The 17,703-nt window shown below is 39.2% G+C and overlaps 1 protein-coding gene across 8 annotated transcripts in view; it reads right to left on the bottom strand.

The window, feature by feature from the left end:
- Nucleotides 1-17,703, bottom strand: part of RBM33 (RNA binding motif protein 33) — a 123,852-nt gene that overhangs the window by 104,471 nt on the left and 1,678 nt on the right. For all 8 annotated transcript variants that reach the window (XM_039345666.1, XM_039345659.1, XM_039345663.1 and 5 more), the window contains exons 2-4: nucleotides 10,213-10,288; nucleotides 806-854; nucleotides 329-405 (exon numbers count right to left, since the gene is read on the bottom strand). In XM_039345666.1, coding sequence (XP_039201600.1) covers nucleotides 329-405; nucleotides 806-854; nucleotides 10,213-10,288 — 202 coding nt within the window. The remainder of the gene's footprint in view (nucleotides 1-328; nucleotides 406-805; nucleotides 855-10,212; nucleotides 10,289-17,703) is intronic.

Raw genomic sequence — 17,703 nt, 5'->3', positions numbered from 1 at the left:
TGACCTCCAAGGTCTCTTACATCATCGTCATCATTATTATTGAGAAAGTTACCACACAATTCTGAAAAGAATACATCTGGGATGTACGGCCCTATACTACCATTATTTTCTGTTTTAATACCCAGCCGAAAATGGGCTTAATTCTTACTCATATACTTGCATAGATAAAACAATGTTTGATGTGTCATATTTGGTGCTCAAATGATAATACTTCTTACAGTCAACAGCACATTTTATGTGCTATTCTAATACAGGAATACAAACGACTTATCTGAATGTGCTGATATAGAACACAAGCTACATTTCTTGGCTCAAATAAAACACAAACCTATAATGCTGATCCTCTTCATTATCACTTTGCAGAAGATCATCATTCAGTTCTTCATCTGACATATCTGACTGAGTCTAAAATTGGGGGGAAAAAAAACCTTTTTTGAGCTGGACGTAAGACATAAATATACAAATGATAATAAAAATGAATTGATATAAAATAAACAGGCAAGCCTTCAGCAAAGCATTTGGATTTCTTCACTGGAACAGCAAGACTCAGATGATTCTAAACCAGGGGTCTTCAAACTTGGCCTTTTTTATGACTTGTGGACTTCAACTCCCAGAATTCCCCAGCCAGCATGCCTGGCTGAGGAACTCTGGGAGTTGAAGTCCACAAGTCATAAAAGGGCCAAGTTTGAAGACCTCTGCTCTAAACCATCAGGAGCTGCACTAATGTGGGCTGAAGTAAAGTAGTCAAATTACTTTTTAAACTAACTACTCTTTTTAAGCGTGTACTTCAAATAGGCCGATTTACCTTTTTGCCAGTCAACAAATCTTCTCCTAGTAAGTCATCATCCAGTTCACTAGAAAAAAGAAAAGAGATACTTCAAAACGGTGGAAAAATTGCATCATTTAAGTCAATGTCATTCTACTTCACCCAAAACATACTTGAGGATTTCAGCAATAATGCAGACTAAAATGAGGTTAACTTCATTTTTCAGAAAGTGAGAAAGTCCCATTTCTACACTAAAGTCAATTTCTGGTAGTTCTCAACTTACAACCAGTTAGTGACCACTGAGATTACAATTAATCTACCGGGGGGGAGGGGGGGCTCCATAGGATCCAGTTTTGAAGTTACGATGGTTGCCCCTCTCCGCAATCAGGTGAACCAACTTTGGGTGCTTGCAACTGAGTCACATTTATGGCTATTTGAAGTGTGCTACAGTCAAGTGAACAATTTTAGGAGTTTTGTTTGTTTATATCTCACCTGTACTATTTTTACAAAAAGGGCAGCAAACATATCCAACACACCTTCCTCCTCCTATTTTCCCCACAATAGTAATCCTGTGGATGAGAGAAAATTGTTGGCCCAAGCTGACTTCATGGCAAAGTTTTGTTAAAAAAAAAAAGGCATTAAGTCCAGTTATTGGCAAAACTGTGTCGACAGAAAAGCTATGGTTCACCAAGTTTGCTTTATGACCACAGCAGCCACTCTACAATTGCTGCATTCATTTAACTACTGTTGTAAAATTAGATCTTTCATGTGATACCCCACTTTACGACAGTCATGACTTATGGGCAGACACTGATACGGTCATTGGTCAAAAACTCCTTGTAGAGAGCAAAGAAAATTACTAGATGTAACTTATAATTCTGGTTAATTCCAAAAGAATGCAGTTTGTTTCAAAAGCACAGTAATTCGCTCTTTTAAGTAAAGAAACATTTTCTCCCACTAATAGTTAATGATGCTAAAGTTCACAGAAAGGGCCCTGATGTTCAGCTTTAGCAGAATTTAATTCAAATAGGTGGCCCGTTTTAATTCTTTACAAGATGAGGTGATTTCTACAGCATAAACTTTTTTAACAGAAAAATGTAAACCTTTTTTGCATGGAAATAACTGGCAACATCAGCCTACTTCAGGCACATTGTACGAAGATCTAGTTGTTTGGATAAGGCTCTAATGCTGGAAAGGGCAGAAGGAAAGAGAAGAAGATGCAAGCAGGAAAACAGACAGACTCAGTTACAGTGGCAGTGGGTGCCCTCTTGGGAGACTTGAAAGACCAAGTTAGGGATAGATTGTAAAGGAGAAAATGTATGTATGTGGTCACTATCAGTCGACACTGACTGGGTGGCTCATTATAAACCAAGCATCAGCCAAAGGAAGATTAAAAATATAAGGTAAAGAAAGGTTTCACCAGTCCATTCACATCTGATTTTAGAGGGTCGGTGTTCATCTCCGCTTCCTAGCCAAGGGAGCCAGCATTGCTGAAAGATGCTTCTGTGGTCATGTAGCCAGCATGACTATAAGCCAACTATATAGGGAACGCTGTTACCTTCCCATCAAAATGATATCTATTTAACTATTTGCATTTGCATGCTTTCAAACTGCTAGGTTGGCAAAAGCTGGGGCAAGGGTGGAGGTTCACCTCGTGACACAGTACTTGGGTCTTGAACTACCAATCTTCTGATTGACAAGCTCAACGTCTTAACTGTTAAAACTTCAATTAACTCTCCCCAAGTGAAACATGATCTGAAGGCAGGACATTTCCATCAATCCCTTGCCATGATTACTCACTAGTTATCACAGAATTAGCAAGTATCATGGATCTTCATATAGAAGAAAGACCTACAGGGAGCCTTCAATTTATGACCATTATGAAGCTTGCCCATTATGGTTGTAAGTTGTGATAAAGCAGATTATCATGTGACCCACCCAATTTTATGTTGTTGGGGTTTTTTGGGGTTTTTTTTTTTTTTGCACCAGTAGTTAAACAAATACCACAGCTAGGTGAACTTATTATTCACTATGGAAGGTTCTTGCAAAAAAAACTGAAAGTAAAAGCCATATTTTGGCAAAACAAAAAGCAAAACAGTGAGGTGACTGCAGGACACTGCAAATGGCCGTAAATGCAAGCCAGTTCCCATGTGCCTGAAATGCGATCACATGACCGGGGTGGATGTCTATGGAGATTCTCAGTCATCCAGGTCACGGTTGTCCCAAAAGTGCTTTTCCAAAAGGCAACTGGACTTCCTTGTTTTTCTTTGAAGACGTTTCGCTTCTCATCCAAGAAGCTTCTTCAGCTCAGAAGCTGAAGAAGCTGCTTGAAGGAGAAGCGAAACGTCTTCAAAGAAAAACAAGGAAGTCCAGTTGCCTCTTGAAAAAGCACTTCTGGGGCTGGCGGTGGAACGTGACTTCTTCAGCTCTTCTTCTGAGCTGAAGAAGCTTCTTGGATGAGAAGCGAAACATCTTCAAAGAAAAACAAGGAAGTCCAGTTGCCTCCTGAAAAAGCACCTTTGGGACTGGGGGATAGAGCAGCCATTAGAGCATGAGAGAAGAGACTCCTAAAACAACCCTGGTAAAAATGAAGAATGAATTGATCAAACACAGGCACAACCTCAATGTTCATCCTATGCTGTGATGCTAAGTAAAACAAGCCCACTTCTCTGCGCTTATTTCCTCCATTGAAAACCACCCAGCAGCACTGTTTATAGTTACTCAGTTCCTTATAAAGAAAACTGATAACCAAAAGATTCTTAGCTGGACCACCATGAAGAATTTAACCTTTGTAAATCTCTGAGGACCCAGCTGTTCTCCAGGCGTTTGGGTCACTATGAGCTCCATGGATTAAATTTGTTTTTTACACAGATTGGAATTACTATCTTAACCTTGGACATTTGGACCACCGAAGAACTGTTGTTGTAATTTATATGCTGCCCTGAATTACTGCTTTCAGATAAGCAGCACAAATAAATCAAACTGAGATGACTTATTTGGGATTGTAGGAATCTATGGATTCTGATGAAACAGACATGATCCTCTTTGATATTAATTCTGCCACGCATGGATTACATCTTTGTCCTACTTGGTCAGTGAAGGTGGCAAGGAAGTAATAAAAAGTCCGGTATGGGAAAGTAGCAAATGTATTCTTAAGTGAAAGGGTTTGCCTCTCTCCTATCTGTTCAACAGCTAAATAAAACCATTGGGAGCAGTCAATAAAATTGCAGAGTGTAATCTACAAAATGACTGGCATCAGGTTCTATTGCTCCTTACTTCTGAGTTCTAAGAGAGCAATCAGCACCCATGGATGTGGCCTAAACATATACTTTTATTAATCACTAAGGCAACTTGATGCCATCCAGATGTGTAAGGATTACAATTCTCAGAATTTGAAGCCATGTTTACTGATATACTGTAGGTAGTCCTTGATTTATTATCGCAATTTATGTTGCTAAACAAGACATTTGTGAAGTGGGTTTTGCCCTGTTTTATGATCTTTCTTGCCACATTTGTTAAGTGAATCACTGCTGTTATTAGTAACACAGCTGTTAACCTGACTTCCCCACTGACTTTGCTTGTGAATTGTTGGAAGGTCCCAAAAGGGGACTACATGACCCCCAGACACTGGAACCATCACAAATATGAACCAGTTGCCAAACATCCAAATTTTGATCACATGACCATAGGCACGCTGCAGCATTCGTAAGTGTGAAAAACAAGCATAAGTCACTTTTTTCAGTGCTGTTGTAACTCTAAGCTGTCACTAAATGAATGGTTGTAATAGTTGTACCCATACGTATATACATATTTATTATACTTCATTTCATTTCATTTTATTTTTTTGAATTTATTTGCCATCCATCTTCACCATGGGGCTACACTAAGTTACTTACAACAATAAAACAGAGAGTGATTTAAAATGCAAAACTAACAATAGTAAAGGAATAAAATAGTAAATGTAAACAACGAAAGTACAACAGTACAAAAATACAATATTAAAAAGATGAGTGGGGGGCGGGTGAAGGAAGAAGTGGAGGGGAGAGGGGGATCAGCAACCACCATCACTGGTGTACTCTCCCATCTGGTCCTCAACTCAACCAGCAAAGCCACATCTTCAGGCCCTTGTGAAAGGATTTGGGGGGGGGAATCTTACCCTGGGGGGGAGCAGGATATTCCAGAGGGTCAACACTACAGCATAAAAGGCTCTTCTCCTGCCAGCACAAGCAGACCTTCTCAGCCAGTACCCTGTAGGATGGGCTTGTCTGAGCAGCATGGCATGGTTCTTCAAGAAATGTGAACCCATGCCTTGTAGAGCTTTAAAGGTCATATCCAAAATCTTGAGCTGCACTGGGAAGCAAACTAGCAGCCAGTGAGGCTTGTGAAGCATTGCTGTAACAATGGTCATTCTATGGCTCCCAAAGACTGCCTGTGTTGCCACATTTTGTACCAGCTGAATCTTCCAAATGCATTCCAAGGATGGCCCCACGTAAAGTGCATTGCAGTAGTTCAGACAAGAATGACCAAGCACAGAGAGTCTGTGCTGAACTTGAGGGAAGAGTCAAATGTATCATCAGTCGCAACTCCCTTCTTGCCCACAAGAGATCTAAAATCAGCCCAGTTTGACTTCTGTTAATTCTTATCTACTGCTAATTTGCTTTGACAGTAGTTCAGATTCTTGTAGAGAGCATTAGCACACAATAAGCCTCTACTCATTTGGACTCCTGATTTCCTGTGCTTGACAGTCTGATCCAGGAAAGGCTGCAGCTGGTGCACTAATTGAAGCTGTGCAATGGCTCTCCTAGACATGACTGCCATCTGACCTTCGAGCAGAAGTCACAAGTCCCCCAAGTTGCAAAATGGATCTGAACAGGGCAGTGCAACCCAGTCCAGAACTAAAAGTGTCTAAGACCTGAATCTTCCATGCAGACAAAGCCACTCAGTCTTGCCAGAGTTAAGTTGAATCTGTTGTCCCCTTCCAGAACCCTAATGCCTCCAGGCACTATGGGAGCACAGCATCACTCAGGTTATGTGGAGATGTTAAATTGCATATCATCAGCATATTGATATTTCATGTTATGGATGATCTCACCCAGCGGCTTTTGGTAGATATTGAGTAGGAGTAAAGAGAGTATCAGGTCCTGAGATATGCCATAGGAGAGCAGCCAAGGGCTGGATTTCTCACTGCCTATCAACATTTCTTGGAACTATACACCCAAAACATCTGGAGAATATCATATTGGGAAAGGATGCTTTAAAATATTGTCCTCTGTTTCTGATGTCACAAACCAGCATAAAACCAGAGCAAGGTAAGCAACAGAAAATATGCTGTAAATACGTTACATTGGGATGCTTATTACACCTATTATTCTAAAATGTAGGGTAATCATAATCTAATTTAAAAATGGCACTGAGGTGAGGGAGACTTAAAGTCTCCCCTATCCAAAAGCGCATGGCACAAGTCAATGCTTTTCTCTGATTGAACCTTTTCTATATAGAAAAAGCTCACAAAGTTTGAAGTAGCTCGTTAAAAAAAAAAAAAAAGCGCAGAGAAGAGTATTGTTCATCCCTGCTATCACTAAGTGAAGAGCAATGACAAATCCATATTCGAACATAAGGAAGAATGTAACAAAGTTAAGAGATAAATTCCTAGCTATGTTTAAGTTATGCAATTTCTCAATAGAATTATTTGATTCCAGTGGGTGTATATATAGAAGCTGGCTGAAAACCAGTTGAAAAAGCAAGTGTTGCTGAACATTATATTATGCTATAGTAAAATCTTGATTTTAACAAAGGGAGGGAAGGCAAGTGTTTAGTAAATCTAAAGGCCTGTTAAATCTGAAAAGTGTTTTTTTGTGTACACACAAAAGTGTCCCTTTCTTTTAATATTCTTCTTTCCAGTTCCACCACTTGCTGCAGGGGAAATAATATGTTTCCAGAGGGCTGCTTTTCTACAACCACCCATAGCCAAAGATACGTCTGCCTTCTTCGGCATGGCCCAGTCTTACAGTAAAAGCCCAACTACAAGGAAATAGATTCAAAGTATGCAATAAGCCCCTTCCTCATTGAGCCCCTGGTCTTCTCCATCCTGTCACATAGGCCATTGGCTTTCCCATCCCAGCGATCTTCCCGAAACCTTCCCAGAACATCAGCCAAATCTGCTAAACCAACTTTGTCAAAACTTCCAATTTTGTTTACGATTTATCCACGAAATTGAAGATGCTATCCCTTCAGTCACATCCATTTCTATAGGCCAAGTCTCACCACTTCTTCCGATCTTGCACTACTTTTTAAAGTTTTTTTCTATGCTCTGTTGGTGTCAGCTTTGATGGTATCTCCACTAAATAAAGGTCCATTAAATACAGGTTTTAATATACATTAATATATTAATATATACAGGGGCTGCCACAGAGAAGAGGGAGTCAAGCTATTTTCCAAGGTGCCTGAAGGCAGGACAAGAAGGAACGGATGGAAACTAATCAAGGAGAGAAGCAACCTAGAACTAAGGAGAAACTTCCTGACAGTTAGAACAATTAATCAGTGCCTCCAGAAGCGGTAAATGCTCCAACACTAGAAGTTTTTAAGAAGAAACTGGATAGCTATTTGTCCGAAATGTATAGGGTTACCTGCCTGAGCAAGGGGTTGGACTTGATGACCTCCAAGGTCCCTTCCAACTTTTTTTATATTATTATTATTATTATTATTATTATTATTATTATTATTATTATTATTGATCATTGCACAGTCAGCCAGATGTTCAGACTGGATTTGGCATTTTGTCTACCTATCGAGTCCTTACCCAGGATCTGGGCTAGGCAGATGTGGATGTTTGATGGTATTACAGGTATCGTCACAGGATGGAAGCAGTTCCTAGTAAGGCCGCCTTTTGCAATTGACTAATAGCAAATTTGTCAATGCCAATGGTATTCAAGTGATGCTCCAGTTGTTTTGGGATTGCACCCAAGGAGCCTATGACTGTTGGTACTACCCTTGCTTGCTTTTGCCACAGTCTTTCTATTTCTATTTGTAGGTCTTTGTATTTTGTTATCTTCTCCAGTTCTTTCTCGTCTATTCTGCTGTCTCCAGGCACTGCCACGTCCACTATCCAGACTTTTTTGTCTTTCTTATCGACAATTGTTAAGTCTGGGGTGTTATGTTGCAGGTGCTTGTCTGTTTGAATTCTGAAGTCCCAGAGCAGTTTAATTTTATCATTTTCTATGACTTTCTCTATTTTATGATCCCACCAGTTTTTGCTTACAGGCAAATGATATTTTTTGCAGATCTTCCAATGCACCATTGTTGCTACTTTGTCATGCCGCTGCTTGTAGTCAGTCTGTGCAATCTTCTTGCAACAGCTTACCAGGTGGTCCACTGTTTCTTCAGCTTCTTTGCATAGGCAGCACTTACTGTCTATTGCTGTCTTCTCAATTTTGACTTTGTATGCATTTGTCCTTAAGGCTTGGTCTTGTGCAGCCAGAATTAGTTCCTCGGTCTCTTTCTTCAATTTTCCTGCTCTTAGCCATTGCCAGGTCTTATTATTATCTGCTTTCCTAGCTATTTTTTTCACTTATTGGCCATGTAGTGCTTTGTCTTCCCATGCCTCTATTCTGTTCTTCATTTGGTCTTTCTTGTAGGCCAGTTTGGTCTCTCCAGTAGTCAGTAAGCCTTCCTGATATACTAATTTCAGTGCATCTTCATCATTGTTCTTCAGATATTCTTCCAAAGCCATTTTTTCTTCTTCAACCATCTGATGTACTTGTAGCATTCCACGCCCACCTATTTGCCTTGGTAGATAAAGTCTGTCAATGTCACTGCGTGGAAGAAGGGCATGATTCATTGTCATTATTTTTCTGGTCTTCCTATCCATTGCTTTAGTTCTGCTTGAGTCCAGTCCACTATTCCAGCTGTGTACCTAATGACTGGAATTGCCCAGGTGTTGATTGCCTTTATGGTATTTCCCCCATTGAGTTTGGACTTTAAGATTTTCATCATCATCATCATTATCATTATCATCATTATATTTCTGCTATGGCTCCCACCTCTGGAATATCGTGCCTCACAAAGTAAAATCTGCCCTCTGCTTCTTGACCTTCCAAAAGGGCCTGAAAACCTCTGCCAATTGGCTAGGGGCCCTGATGGGGGTATCCCATTCTGGAGATGGCTAATAGACTCAACTGCTCCCAGTTTATATATTGGTCTTTTTTACCCTGTTTGTTCTTAATTTTGATATTTTAACTTTATAACTGGTTTATACTGTTATTTATAACATTGTAAACCAGGGGTCACCAACCCTCGTTCCTTGGACCAGTACTGGGCCATGGCATGCCAGCAACCGGTCCGCACAAACAGCAAAGCCCAGAGCGTGAGATGGAGGCAGCGCACAAAACCACACCCTCCGGTCCGCGGGAAAACCTCTCCCCACAGAACTGGTCCCTGGTGCCCAAAAGGTTGGGGACCTCTGTTGTAAACCATCCAGATTTGCTTAATAGTGAGATGGGCAGCATAGAAATTTAATACCTAAATAAATACAGGTAGTCCTCAACTTATGGTCCTAATTGGGACCAGACTTTCTGTTGCTAAGCAAGATGTTAAGTGAGTCATGCCCAATTTTATCTTTTTGAGATGATTGTTATCATCAAATCACTGCAGCTGTTAAGTAAATCATGCAGTCATTAAGAAAATCCAGCCTCCTCTATTGTCTTTGTCAAAAGTTGACTAGGAAAGTCACAAATGATGATCACATGACCCCGAATGCAGCAACCACTGGAAATACATGCTGGTTGCTAAGCACCTAAATTTTGATCACACAGCCATGGGGATAATGCCACGGTCATAAATGTGAGGGCCAATCGTCTCTTTTTTCAGTGCTGTTGTAAATTTAAAATGAATAGTTATAAGTCAAGGACTACCTGTAAATACTATACTTGTTCGTATCTTCAGGCTCTAAATTGGGGGAAAGATAACATCATAACGTAGGTAAGATCTGCTCAGCTCCCGCATTTGGTCCATACTTTCTTTAACCACTGATTCCAACAGACAAACTCACTTTAAAAACAATATTCATTGGTGCTGGTGAACACATGTTACAAATACAAGTATGAAGAGCTATATATAACCAGGTATAAATAGGCACATATTTAGATAGATTGGAAAAAAATGTAATAACTTGCTCGTTTTTGTTAGGTCCATCAATTCCCCCCATGTATTCCACAGCAAAATGCAATTCTGGTTAAAGAAAGTGGGCCCCTGCTCACTGTCTGTTATTCATAGCAGGCATACATATCTCTTCAACTCAGTGACAGTTAGTTATGCCCATGGCAGATAAACTCATTAATAATGTTTGTATTTGAACATTTTCAAAATCCTGTAAATTAAACTGTGGAACAGAGAAACAAATGACATATACCAGAAAACATCTTTACTTAAAAGCAAAAAAAGAGGCTTACCTATCCCAATCATCATCTCCAGTTCTCCTTCTCCAAGACCTTTCTGCACCAGGTTTATGATGATCAAAGTCATCCTCTATAAACAAAAGACATTTAATAACTTGCACAATATGAAACAAATGCTTGGATTCTCAGACAGCAATACTGATATTACTTTGAAGAATCATGTTAGAGTCGCCCGATAGGGGAGTTAGGCAACATATAAATTTAATAAATTAAATAATAAAATCAACAATGCTGGGTTTCTGCACTGTCCTTGTAGGAGAACGACTTTAAAATCGCTTTTAGTTATATTTTTAGCAAGAAATACTGTTGAGCACCATCATAAATATATCCATGCTTTTGTAAGGAAGCTGCACTAATAGAAATGAACACAAAATGTGGAAAAATATAAGGTGAAGTAATTCTTACAAGGCTCTGACTGTCCAGTAACTCCAGACCAGATCTGACTCTTGAGGGGAAGAGAAATAATTTGTTTCATCTGGATAATCTGACTGTAGAGCCCATCCCACAAAGCCAATTATTAGAAATTACATGAACGTAGTCCAAAACAATCTAGGGTGCTTACCCCTCATTTAGGAATTCTTTTCTAAAATTCTAGAATCTATTGGCAGCTCTGGATTAATTAAGTAGCAACAGCAGGCATTCACAATATAGTTTCAAACAGTATTTTCTAGTACCGTATATGCCGGCGTATTAGGCGACCCGGCGTATAAGACGACCCCCGTCTTTATAGCCGGGCCACATTCCCAGAACGTCGTCTTATACGCCAGAAACTACCAGTATTTCCGGCGTATAAGACGACTCGGCGTATAAGACGATCCCCGTCTTTGGCGCCGATTTCAGTGCTCGCGGAAGTCGTCTTATACGCCGGCATTTACGGTACATATATTATCTAGATCAGCGGCTCCCAACCCTTTCTACACCCCGCACCCCTAGAACACTTCTGATATATTCTCACACTCCCTTAGAAAAGTTCAAAATAACGGCAACGAATTATGGATATACACTATCATTTTGAAATTTCTAAACCCAGGTTTTTGCACCCCCTGGAATAGTCTCGCACCCCCAGCGGGTGCAAGCACTCCTGGTTGGGAACTCATCCAGCTGATCAGTGCTTCTGGGAGTGCCCTGCAGAAGCACCAATCAGGTAGAGCCTAGTGCTGATCCTGGCACTTCTGCTTAGGTCCTCAGAAGCGCCGATCAGGTGAAGCCTGGCACTGATCCTGGCGCTTCTGCTGAGCCCTGACACCCCTGCAGAAGCGCTGATCAGCTGTCAGGGCTCAGCAGAAGAGCCAGGATCAGCGCCGGAAGGAAGAAGGAGATGGGAAGGAGAAGGAGAGAGGCAGGCAGGAAGGGGAAAAGGAAGGAAGGCCACCCCCCGATGGTAACCACAATGTTAATGTGGCCCTCAATGAAATTGAGTTTGACACCCGATATAAAAGGTTGTTAAGTGAATCTTGTTTCCCCATTGACTTTGCTTGTCAAAAGGTTGCAAAAGGGGATCACATGATCTTGAGATACTGTAGCCATCAAAAATATGAATCAGTTGTCAAGCATCCAGATGTAAATCATATGACCCTGGGAATGCTGAAACGGTCATAAGTGTGAAAAATGGTCATAGGTCACTTTTTTCGGTGCCGTTATAATTTCAAACAGTCACTAAGCGAACTGTTGTAAGTCGAGAACTACCTGTACTTTTATCACTTTTTTCCTTTTTGGGGGGGTGGGTCATCAAGTTTTTGACACCTTGCTAGGCAACTGGTGGTACTCAGATATTGCCATATCCTAAAAGTGGTACCCCCTTTATGGATTACTGCCTTGTCGTGGCGAAGGGGCTTGCGTAATTCAATGAAGCTATAAGCTATGCCGTGCAGGGCCACCCAAGACGGACAGGTCATAGCAGAGAGTTCTGACAAAATGTGATCCACTGGAGAAGGAAATGGCAAACCACTCCAGTATCTTTGCCATGAAAACCCCATGGACAGTACTAAAAGGCAAAAAGATATGACACTGGAAGATGAGCCCCTCAGGTCGGAAGGTGTCCAATATGCTACTGGGGAAGAGCAGAGGGCTAGTACTAGTAGCGCCAGAAAGAATGAAGCGACTGGGCCAAAGCCGAAAGGACGCTCAACTGTGGATATATCTGGTGGTGAAAGGAAAGTCCGATGCTGTAAAGATTTTTTCTCCATAGACTGAAGCAGTAGGTGTGAACTTAAATGGACTCCAGAAGATGGTAGAGGACAGGAAGACCTGGAGGAACGTTGTCCATGGGGTCGCGATGGGTCAGACACAACTTCGCAATTAACAACAACAAAAAAAAAGTGGTACAATGGGTGAAAAGGTTGAAAAGCCCTGATCTAGATGATCTTCACTAAAAAACTTCAACAAGTGTTATTTGACTATTATTCAAAAATATCTTTTATACTACCATCCAAATTAAATCTCAGCAAGATGTAGAGTTTGTTTATCTAGAAGTCACTTGAATTCAAGATAAATCCATCCTTAGGCCGCGACAGAGATGCAGTTACAATCTTTGGAAGATCTGGGTAGGTTTGTCTTCTGGATTCATAACTCCAATTGGAGAGCTAGTGGAGGCGGCCACAGCCAGAAGACCCTTTGCCCAGCAACAGTTTCTGAAACAGGATATGCTGCTATCACTCATTACAAAATGTATTAGTTCCTATAAAATCTACTCAGAAATTGCAACTGATTCAAATTGTAGCAGCCCAGATGTTTATGGGGCCAATGTGAGATTAAGAAAATGTTTTCCAATTTACAGGAGCAGCACTAGGTATCAGTACACGTCTGAATGCAATTCTGTGCATTCTGTTGAGGTGATGATGCTGGTCATTAATAAAACTACCTCTCACCACCAAGGCAAAACAAAACAAGTTTTTTTTTTAATTCTTTGTCATGTCTCCCCAACATTAGAACAGCTCCTTCCTGGATACCAAAAGTAGGAGAATATCATACTTTGGCTTTCAAGGAAAGGTAATAAGAATTACCTATATTATCAGGTAATTATTATTTAGTGCAGGAGTTCCCAACCAGGGGTGCGAGACAATATTCCAGGAGGTGTGAAAACTTGGGTTTTCAAAATTATAGCGGGTATACATAATTTGATGCTGTTATTTTGAACTTTTGTAAGGGGTGCGAGAATATATCAGAAGCCTTCTAGGGGTGCGGGTATAAAAAAGGTTGATTTAATTCTATAGGCTGCACAATAATGAAATGAGTGGCATAGAAATTATGTGAAATAAAAGTGTATATAGAAATCTAAGTTACACACTATTCAGGTCATTTCTTGTATTACTCATTTTATGCACATGGAATTTATGCAATGTCTTCTATAATAGGGCATTGGAATATATAGTTAACCAATAGATTTAAGCATTTATGAAGACTCTTAACAATGTTTCCGTTCCATACTTTCAAAAAGAGAAAGGAAGGTAAGAATATAACATGCCAGTTTTGTTTAATGTGATGTCCTCCACATATGCTGAACTACAATTCTCATCATTTAATAAAAGAAAATGAATAGAATAAAGAGTTCTGTTCTCCTTTACATTGAAACCTCTAAGATTCTGAAAAGAACTGAATGTGGTACACTGTCAATAGGCAAAAGGAAACTTTGTGTTTAATTGCAGAACGTACTTCCTTAAGCTGGGACAATACCACAAACATGTAAAACAAGTTGGAAAAATTGATGTAGAATAAAACTATTAATGGCTATTAAGCCTGATGGTATATATCATCAGCAGTTTTGAACACAATATTATTGTAAGTATTAGTTGCTGAAGAATATAAACCAAAGAGATTAATTTGTCCTCAAATTCTGCTTTTGGACCTCTCAGACATAGATGGCTAGCCACTGTGGGGGGAAAAAAGATGCTGGACCGAATCAACATTTGATCTGTTGTAACAGAGGTCCCCAACCTTTTGGGCACCAGGGACCAGTTCTGTGTAGACAGGTTTTTCCACGGACTAGAGGGGATGTGGTTTTGTGTGCTGCCTGCATCCTGCGGATGAGGCTTTGCTTGTTTGTATGGATCGGTTGCTGGTATACTGCGGTCCGGTACTGGTCCATGGACCAGGGTTTGGGGACCCCTGGACACATAATATACTCATTTTAAATGACTTTCTAGGTTTAGCAGTTCATATGTACTTTAAATAACTTGTATTCTACTTCACTTGGTAAAAGTTCTCTAAAATACAATTTACTACACTACCAAATATTCAAACTCAATATATCGAAGTCAAACAACTATTTGTTTAGTTCAAACTAAAAAAAAAAAATAAGTGGCACAATTTGTTTGAAAGGGAGAGGATACCTGATAATAAAGCTCTTTATTAAATGCACAAAACAACACTGTAGTTAGCAGCATGTAAGGAGATCATAGTCTAATATCTAATGATTTCCATCATCCAAGTATCTCCTGCATTAACAACACTAGATTTCCAGATTTTCCATTAATATATACTGGAATAGTTCTCTAAAAGATTTTTCATCATACTGGGAAGAAACAGTTTTATATCTGCATTTTTAGGGCTCAAATATGGACATAAAAATGCAAAGAAGGAATAAAACTAGCCAAGTCAAGTATGATAAAAACAATTCAAATTGCAAGAAACTTGAAATAGATATTTGCAGACAGAATAGTGAGTTTCCAATATCCTCTCTCACTTTACCACTAGACAATCTGCGATACAGTGTTGTATCTTATAACAAGTACCCTAAGTATCTTATATCAACTGAGAATTAGGATTAATTAATTAGGAAGTGGTTTTAGACTACTAGGTCTTTCAAGTTCAAGCAATATTTTAACATTTATATAACAGAATTAAACTTAATAGTATACCTGACATATGGACTAAAAACCTTCCCTAGGGAATCAACCAGATGCTTGCTCTTCCATCAGTAGCAAGTATACCTGGCATTTGGTTCTTATTTTATTAGGCACATTTGGAAACCTCAAAACCATCAGCCCAGAACAGCCATCTAAAAATATATGGAACTCTTTTCAGATTAGTCTTTCTAAGTATATGTCTCCTTTCTTCCTTGTACAATACATAACTAGAAAAGCACCAGATATTTTACCAAAGTTTTATAAAAAGTTTTCTATATGTCTATTAAAATAGATATCTTATCTATTTAGAATACAAATTGTGAACATAAGTGCTGTCTTATGCCTAACTATATTTATGGCTGTATTATTATTATCCTTCTCATTTTCTCTACTACCTCCTCTTAGTGGTATCATTATGATTATTACTCTGTTGTTTTGCATGTACACTGAGAGCTTCTGCACTTAAACAAATTCCTTGTGTCTAATCATACTTGGACAAATAAAGTAGTATATTCTATAAGTATAGAATCTACAGAATCATATAGCATCTATATAATTCTATATATTATATTAATTCTTCAAGTAGATAATTATATAGGCAGTAATTATATTTTAAACTTAAAAAGGAAGATGTAAAATCTAACAATCCAAGCCTAGCTGTGGATACATAGCATAGCACTTATAGCATGTATTCTGATACTTTCCTCCCTTAAGTCTTGGCTACTAAAATGTCAACTCTAGGTCAGGGGTAGGCAACCTTGGCTCTTTTATGACTCGTGGACTTCAACTCCCAGAATTTCACGAATCATAAAAGAGCCAAGGTTGCCTACCTCTGCTCTAGGTAGTGTAGTTGTTTATAGATTTTTTTAAATATTGTGACTATTTTAGTATGCAATTTAATGTTATTTTTGTTCTAATTTATACTTGTAGTGTCAGACCTGCCACAAACTTAAACCTCTCAGTAGAAAACAATCTTTGGCTTCATTTGCTGAAAAAAGTATATTTTTATTAGAGATCAAGTATACTGCAGTAATGCACGGCCAGAACTAAGATTTGCACACCAAAATCCCTACTTTGTACTTTCCCGTCTTTCATTTCCCACCTCAAAGTAACCAATTAAAATCTAAAAAGCTGTTTTCCTAACGGTCAGTTCAAGTTCTGGTATGCCACTCCCTCCTTCTTCCAGGTGGGCAGACTTTGAAGCAGCTTCTTGAGACAGCACAGCACCTTGTTTTTCTTTCCCAACCATGCCTCCCTTGTCCCCCTTCTCCATAATCCATGGCAGACTGTCATCTCATATCAGCAAACCACAAGCAAGGATAAGGTGGCAGCTGACAGTTAACAATCTGTATATATTGTATTGGGACGTAAATAAGTTATAACTAAATAAAAACTTGAGTAAAAATCTTTATTATAGGACAGCCCTCTTCAAAACCAATCCTCTTCCTTCTTTTTATTCATAATGGGAAACAAAAAATAATGGCATGAATGTTTATCGAGATGAGGTATAAAGATGAGGGGAATTCAAAGTTCCTTTCCAAAAATATATCTACTCTTCCCATTCCAAAATCTCCAATTGTTTAACTGAGATGTAAAGGTTAAGCAAACAAAATAGCCTAGCAATTTGAATATATAAAATCCAGGTAAATCACAGGTGTCAAACTCGATCGTGTCACATGACATATTGTGATATATCATCACGGTTTTTTGCCTTTGCAGATTTATTTATTTATTTATGAGACTTATATACCGCTTTAAGTGCAAGCACTCTCTAAGCAGTGTACACCAGTAAGCAATGTATATATATATATATATACATTGCCCCCAACAATCTGGGTCCTCATTTTACCTACTTCGGAAGGATGGAAGGCTGAGTCAACTTTGAGCCGGTGAGATTTGAACCGCTGACCTGCTGAACACAGTCAGCTAAAGTGGCCTGCAGTACTGCACTCTAACTGCTGCGCCACCTCGGCTCATTTGGAGTGGGCGTGGCCTGCGCATGACGCATCCGGGCCGCAGGTCACCAGTTTGAAACCCCTGGGGTAAAACAAGACTCTGTCACAAAGACTGAGACATTAGATTATAATGTCAATAATTAGGAAATAGTAAAATATACAAATAAAGCTCTATAGTGAAAGCACATTTTCTCTGCAGGATACCCTGTTTTACTTTTTGTTTTCATTCAATTTATTATAGCTATTGTATTGATTCTGTATAAGCTCAGATAAGCTCAGATCACCCCTACCTTATATGCTTTATTAACAATGCACTGAAAAGAAGGCTATACTGACTGATACAGAGGCAATCCAAGATGAGTAAACAAACTTTGCAGCAAATTTGAACCAAGATTCAGGCCCAAGATTTTAACCATTCTATCACTGTGGCTCTTCCCACATGATCAGTCTTGCTTGTAAATACAGGTAGTCCTCAACTTACTATAAACATTGAGCCACAACTGTTTAATCTAAGTTGCTAAGTGAGAAATTTGTTAAGTGAATTTTGCCTCACTTTACATTTTTTCTCACACTATTTGTTAAGTGAATCACTGCAATTCTTAAATTAGTAATATAGTTGTTAAGTGAATCTGGCTTCCCCATTCACTTTGTCAAAAGGTTGCAAAAGGTGATCACATGACTTTGGG

Source organism: Crotalus tigris, unplaced genomic scaffold (genome assembly GCF_016545835.1).
Source record: "Crotalus tigris isolate CLP2741 ecotype Arizona unplaced genomic scaffold, ASM1654583v1 scf7180000017969.2108049, whole genome shotgun sequence".
In the NCBI taxonomy this organism is placed as follows: Eukaryota; Metazoa; Chordata; class Lepidosauria; order Squamata; family Viperidae; genus Crotalus; species Crotalus tigris.
Note: the sequence above shows the minus strand (reverse complement) of the source record. Positions and strands in the feature narration are given on the sequence as shown.